General features: G+C 47.0%; 1 protein-coding gene across 1 annotated transcript in view; it reads right to left on the reverse strand.

Moving 5' to 3' along the window:
* ppfia4 (PTPRF interacting protein alpha 4) overlaps nucleotides 1-4,563 on the reverse strand; it is a gene marked incomplete at its 5' end in the record, with an annotated part of 141,805 nt that extends 137,242 nt beyond the window's left edge. The window contains one exon of the mRNA XM_080728827.1: nucleotides 4,258-4,563. Coding sequence (XP_080584953.1) covers nucleotides 4,258-4,563 — 306 coding nt within the window. The remainder of the gene's footprint in view (nucleotides 1-4,257) is intronic.
* Nucleotides 4,564-7,754: the final 3,191 nt, after the last annotated feature.

The raw sequence follows: 7,754 nt of genomic DNA on the forward strand, positions 1-7,754 counted from the left end.
GGGATACACCATCGCACGGCTAAGTATAAATCAAGCTTTAAGGTAGCTCTCCACCGCACCGATATCAGCGGTGTTGGAAGGCGTCTGTTGGCTAAGATCTGCTGTTGTATGGGCGGTGGGTACACTGTTAAATCTACTGTTGAATGGGCAGTGGGTACACTGTTAAATCTACTGTTGAATGGGCGGTGGGTACACTGTTAAATCTACTGTTGAATGGGCGGTGGGTACACTGTTAAATCTACTGTTGAATGGGCAGTGGGTACACTGTTAAATCTACTGTTGAATGGGCAGTGGGTACACTGTTAAATCTACTGTTGAATGGGCGGTGGGTACACTGTTAAATCTACTGTTGAATGGGCGGTGGGTACACTGTTAAATCTACTGTTGAATGGGCAGTGGGTACACTGTTAAATCTGCTGTTGAATGGGCAGTGGGTACACTGTTAAATCTACTGTTGAATGGGCAGTGGGTACACTGTTAAATCTACTGTTGAATGGGCAGTGGGTACACTGTTAAATCTGCTGTTGAATGGGCGGTGGGTACACTGTTAAATCTGCTGTTGAATGGGCGGTGGGTACACTGTTAAATCTGCTGTTGAATGGGCAGTGGGTACACTGTTAAATCTACTGTTGAATGGGCAGTGGGTACACTGTTAAATCTGCTGTTGAATGGGCAGTGGGTACACTGTTAAATCTGCTGTTGAATGGGCAGTGGGTACACTGTTAAATCTACTGTTGAATGGGCAGTGGGTACACTGTTAAATCTGCTGTTGAATGGGCGGTGGGTACACTGTTAAATCTGCTGTTGAATGGGCGGTGGGTACACTGTTAAATCTGCTGTTGAATGGGCGGTGGGTACACTGTTAAATCTACTGTTGAATGGGTAGTGGGTACACTGTTAAATCTGCTGTTGAATGGGCGGTGGGTACTGTTGAATGGGCAGTGGGTACTACACTGTTAACTACTACACCGGGCTTGTTGAAAAAGGCGTCAAGCCATATAGGCTATTTTTAGCAAGTCTGTCGGCGTCGGCTCTCGGGTGCATTCAGCAACTTTTCTTCACCCCCATCAACCAGCTGATCTACCGACTTCATTCGACTGCCGGTCAGTAGTAATCTGCAGTAGTAGTAGTGTTTGGTGGGGAGCTACCTTTAGAAACAAGCATGACACTCTCTCTCTCTCTCCCCCCTCTCCCTCCTCTCTCCACCTCTCTCTCCTCTCTCCTCTCAAACACACAGAGAGAGACATGCATGAAGCAAGCAGCCCAGGGACATGTACACTAGCAAGCGGCCATGTTTCTTTCAACAAAGTCTGCAGCAGCGATGCTGCCATGATGCTCTCTCTCTCTCTCTCTCTGTGTGTCTCTCCATATCAGATGATCTCTCTCTATCTCTCTCTCTCTCTCTCTCTCTCCATCTGCAATCAGACAGTCTCTCTCTCTCTCTCTCTCTCTCTCTCTCTCTCTCTCTCTCTCTCTCTCTCTCTCTCTCTCTCTCTCTCTCTCTCTCTCTCTCTCTCTTATCATGTTTAACTTCAATTCCAACCCCTAAACCTAACCTCTAAATATACTAATCCTAAACCTAAGACCCCAACCTGAAGTTGGGGTGTCTCTCTCTGATCCCCAGGCAGTGTGTTTTATGTGACATCGTGTAACACATTGGTCAGAGAGCCAACACAGCTTTATGCAGCTTGGGCGTAACTGTTGTCACAGTTTGGTGAAATACAACAGTCCTTAGTCAGCCCTTTCTCTCTCTCTCTCTCTCACACACACACACACACACACACACACACACACACACACACACACACACACACACACACACACACACACACGCGCGCACACACACACACACACACACACACACACACACACACACCTGACATTGTTGTAAGGAGCTCCACTTAATCAAAATAAAAATGTTAATGAGAAGAAGGCCGTTTTTCCCCTCAACTCTCACACCTCCGTCTGCATCTGTAGCAGAGCAAAGCAAGAAGAAAGACCACCACATTGTTCCATTCCAGCAACCGATAGCAATTTTTTCCTTCCCGAGTACAGATCGGATAGCAAGAGTGTAATTTGGGGTCCGGGGACTGTCAGGGTTCCTTTACAGGGTGGGGTCCAAAAAGGCCCTTACAAGTCTTTAACTCTGAGAGTGTGTACGAATGGAACTAGGAATGAATAAATAAATGTATAAATATATAAAACAGTAGTGCAACATCAACTGAAGTATATAGATTGACATACTCGCCAGTACCGATACCAGCATTGTAGGCAGTATGTTGGCAGCTTTTGCGATACAGGTATTGGATAAGGATGGACTCACTACTTCAGTCATGATATCCGTATCAGCCCGATGTTGGCCTTAAAATGCAATATCGGTATCAAACAGATATCAAAGTGTGAAGCTGAAAAAGACTTGTGTGATGATGATCAAGGATGCATATTCAAGCAGTGTTTTCCGGGGAAGCTTTCAATGGTGAAATCTCGCTATTTCTACGTGTCATTACTTCCGACTACCATGCAGCGTCGGCAGGTTAGCTGCGCACTAGCAGCAGGGTTACTGAGGTTAGGTTTAAGGTTTGGGTTAGGTTTCGGCATAGAGGTTAACATTCACCAGCGCTGTTAGGTTAGCATTTCACTAGGTTAACATTCACCCACATCGAAATACTGGGACATAGAACATTATGTTATGTCGAAATATCGACACGCTCCCGCTTTGAAAAGCGTCAACATGTTGGAACACTTTTAAATAAAAAATACTACATTCAAGTTGTGTTTATTTTGGGATATGGGCCAACATTTCAATAACGGCACATCCCTAGTTTTGGAATAAAAAGGCATTTGCTTTTTTAAATTCTTTAGTTTTCATACAGATATCTGATCGGTAAATATTGGTTATCGAACATGACAGCGATGTTGACATCGATTATCGGTGTTGGCCAGAAATGTCACATCGGTGCATCGGAACAACTCTAAAAACAAGACCACCACCACATTGTTCCATTCCAGCAGCCATGGACCATAATAATTACACCACGTTCACACCACTCTGGCTTGTGTGCTGCTGGTGAATCATCACATGCCGTATATAATACAATATACAGTCAGAGAAGAAGAGGCAACACCGCTGTAATGAAACATACTTGTAATAAAAGCCCTCCCACAACTTAGATTACGACAACCACAGCCTAAATTACGACAACCAGGGCTTGCCAAAACAAGCACAGATCTTACTGAGCTAACCTTTCACATTTTGGCAAAGCAAAACTCACCAGTGACTAGTTTCTCGGCCAATGTCGGGCCCGGGCAGGGACTGGGGAACACTAGGGGGACCCTTGTGTGGATCTGTAACTCTGAGAGTGTAGAAATGGAACCCAATGGACCCATTTACGGGTCCATTGGGTTCCATTTCTACGCTCTCAGAGTTATGAAGATTTTAGATTGGGGTCCAAAAGATACAAAAATAATGGTATCAAATGGGTGGGTGGCCTTGAAATGAAAACGGTTGAGAATCAGGTTGTACTGTATGTCTTTCTTGATGAAGTGAATACACAGGATCACAATGGAAACAAACCCTCAATGTTATCCTTATAGCGTAACTGTACCTCTGTGCCTTTTGCAAACAACTATTAATAAAGCATTCAACAATCAATCAATCAACCAAGCCATCCCTATTCCCCACTCTAACCCCCTAACCCAGTCTTGTGTGGCCAGACTGTTGACTCCGCGATTTGCAAATGCTCCAGTCATACCGTCTGGAATAACGTAAGAAGAACGATGAGCATCCGGTTAAAGCGGAAGTGAAGCCTCCTCCCCACTTCCGCTTCGTTTTAACATTGCACACATTTATCCTAATATAAATAAAAATCATCTAAGCATATTTAGCTTGCTGCTTAGCAGAAATGACATTTTAAGATATATTTTCATGAACGGAAATGCCAGCTTCCATTACTCGCTGTTCAGGGGATGTAGTTCCAGACTCTACAGTATATAGCATTCAGAGATTGTGGAATAGTTGTCTGGCTACGCGAGACTACCCTAACCCTAACCCTCATCCATGCCCCACCCTAACCCCCTATCCCTCATGCTCCACCCCACCCTAACCCCTAACCCCCTTCATCCATCCATCCATCCATCCATCCATCCATCTCCATACCCCACCCCACCACCAGCAGCAGCATCATCAGCATCAGCACCAAAACAAAAAACGCTCTTTTCGTTCATTCTCCCAGAGGCTCTCCTCTCCCTCCTCCTCACCTGAGGCAGCGCGGCGTTGATCTGTCTCTGGAGCACGTCCCTCTCGTGCAGCGCGCCCTGCAGGCGGCTCTGCGACTGGATGAGTGTCTCCTGGGTCTCCCGCAGCGACTCCAGCAGCTTGTCCCTCTCGTCCAGCATGTTGACCATCAGCTGCTCGAAGTTGGCCTCCTGCTCCTGGCCGTTCTGGACCCCCCCTCCGAGGCCGCCGCCTCCTCCGCCTCCCCCTCCGCCGGCCGAGCCTCCCCTCCCCATCGGAGGACCACCCGGGTCCCCCTCGGTGATGGTGGGCATCACCTCGCACATCATCCTGCTGCCTCCTCCTCGCCTCCTCCTCCTCCTCCTGCCTCCTGCCCTGACGCCGCCGCTGCTCCTCCGGTGGTCCTCTCCTCCCGGTCCAAAGAGAAGACTATCTCCTGTACAGGATGGGGAGGGGATTAAAGATGTCAAGGGAGATGTGTGGACGGAGTATGTGAAACCACTGATTAGAAGACGGCCTATTAGTGCCTGCTATGGCAACGGGGCGAGCCTAGCCTATAGGATGGAGCCCTTACACACACACACACAGCATCCACCCAGCTACGATGACTCCCGCCACTATTAAAACAAGCTAGTCTCCTTTATACATCAACGTATCATTCATTCTCCACCCCAGGGCGTGCTGCTGCTGGCTGCTGGCTGCTGCTGCTTTGCCCTGCTGCTATTCTAAGACATCAAATCCTCCATATCGTCTTACCTGATCAATGGAAGTGAAAGGATGAGGCGAAGGTCGACCTTTCATCCATGTTCTCTCCCTCTCTCTCTCTCTCTCTCTCTCGCACCGCTACCGGCGTGCCGTTCACCGTTCACCTCGTGAGTAGCGGTAGCAGCAGCAGCAGCAGTAGAGTATCCGCCCTGTAGCAGCAGTAACAGCAGCAGCAGCAGCAGCAGCAGCAGAGAGGAGGTGCGCGCCTCGCCTCGCCATGCACTCACTGTCTCTCACATGTACGAATGTATCCAGCAGTTACTGACTGGGGTTGTGATTGACAGCTTCAGAGAGATGGAGGAGGAGGAGGCGACGTGTTGTAAGCAAGCGGCGGCGCGATCGTTTGTGCCTAAACGCCCACTTAAATCGTCACATATTGATCACATATTGGTGGACGTTTCTTTTTAGAGGCGACAATATTCGACGTTTCCCCGAGAGAGCGTGGGTTCAGGTCCGAGCCGTTAATAGAGCGTTCAGTGATGATGATGATGATGGTGGTGGTGGTGGTGATGATGATGGGGACGGAGGGAGCGAAATCATATCTGCATCCGCCTTCCTCTGCTCTCCACACCGCCGACCAGATACACACACACACACACACACACACACACACACACACACACACACACACACACACACACACACACTTACACACAAAAAGTACACACACTGACACTACACACTCGTCCTCCTCCCATGCTCACACACTAGCGGCTCTGCAGCTGTCACTACTTTCTAGTGGACACACACACACACACACACACACACACACACACACACACACACACACACACACACACACACACACACACACACACACACCGTTGGACTCGGGACCAAAAATAGGCATGATGTGTGGATTTGTAAATAGTGTTGCGGAGCAGCGACCCCTGCGGGATGAAGCGGGGATTGGAATTTGGAATGGTGGATTCTGGCATGTGATGCCCCTCCCAACACACACACACGCACGCACGCACGCACGCACGCACGCACGCACGCACGCACGCACGCACGCACACACACACACACACACACACACACACACACACACACACACCTGATAGGGTAATTTTAACCAGAAGAAATTTTGCCCAAAATATATTTCATTTTATTTTTTATATTTTTTTGTATACATTTTTGGCAAAGAGGTTTGGTGTGTGTAGAAGGAAAAGACTAAAGAGCAGACTATAATTAGAGTGAAAGGTCAAGTTTCAGTTTGGGAATCAGTGCTTTAACTTCATTTTTATTCATTACCGGTATATAAGGCCACCAGTGTATGATATTCTTGCTTTGATATTGCTCTATAAATAAAGTGACAGAGACAATGTTCCGGATGCACTGCTTTATTCTGGAATAAATTGTCATTGTGTGTTGAAGGAAAAATGAAGAAACCATTAGAGAGTCTGGTGAGAAGTGAATGAAACATGTTTTAATTTTACCTCCTTTATTTCTATTTAAAAAAAAACATTAATTTCAACTCAACACTTATGATCCTGTCTAAGGTTTAGTCTGCAACACAATTAAGACAATATCCCGGCTTCATCTCTTTCCCAGTTAAGCAGTCCTTGGCCTGCAGTGGTGGCTCCAGGGAGGGGTGGGGGGGGGGGGGGGGTAGAGGGGGCTTTAGCACCCCCTCAGCCTCACAAAACCCTATCCAAACAGTCCTCAGATTTGGAGCTGGAAACTGTAAATGAGCTGATCTGTTCAGTTATCCATACCCTAAGCGAGAGAATCTCGTTTGTCATATTAGTACTATTCATTATTGTTTGTTGCCTAAATTAATTTGCCCCGGCTCTACAAAAGCCAGCTCCCCTATAGCCCCCCCCCCCCCCCCCCCCCCCTCCCCCCAGTCACAATTCTCTGGAGCCGCCGCTGTTGGCCTGAAAAAACATTGAAGTTGGTCTGTCCCATTGTGGAGGCCACAAACATACGGTCTTGTGAGGCGGGTCTTGCTCCGATCCGCGCCACACTTGGCACGAACACTGTTCACGGGACCTGACCCCCCCACAGGCCACACTGGAGTGCTCCAGTGTACATTTGGTGTCACACTCTGAAAATAGACGATCTACAAGTTTGCAACACGTCACAGCACGTTGTGAGCGCAAGCACCTTGTGAGCTTGTAGACGCGAGGTTACAAATCAGGTATTGCGATGCCTTTGGCCCTGCCAAAATACATTTTAGTAGACTAAATCAACCGTAGATTTTTGTCCACTAAAATCATATCATATTTAATCAACCTAAAACTAGACTAAAAAAAAAAGATGTTCAAAAGACTATGACCAAAACTAAATGAACACCGCTGCACACCTAGCCTCGTGTAGCCAGACTATATCACTGCGTGGACACATTTTATTGGTCTGGTTCCAGGCTAGTGCAGGATGAGGAGGGGTCTGCCATGATGCCTCCATGGGAATGGTCACACAGGGGCGATAGGCCAGCTGTGTGACAGCACTTTGCTGATCAGTGCAAAAGCTTATAATAATATAATAGTGTAATAGGCCTATAGGACTATTTGAATGCTTGTCTGAAAGTCTTCTGAATTTAAATACCCTGTTTTATGCCTGATGGCTTTAAAAGTATGTTGAATTGCCTTTGTGTGAGAAATGTGTTACCTTAAAGATAAAATTTCTTTTTTTTTTTCTTTTCTTTTTTACAGCATTTTGGATTGTAATCAGAGAAAAGAAAAGATGTGTGAAATGTTTTAATGTACTGCTTTCTATCGTTTTAGCCACTTTTACGCATGACCCCACCCAC

The sequence above is a fragment of the Nannobrachium achirus genome (genome assembly GCF_963921795.1).
Source record: "Nannobrachium achirus genome assembly, chromosome: 6".
In the NCBI taxonomy this organism is placed as follows: Eukaryota; Metazoa; Chordata; class Actinopteri; order Myctophiformes; family Myctophidae; genus Nannobrachium; species Nannobrachium achirus.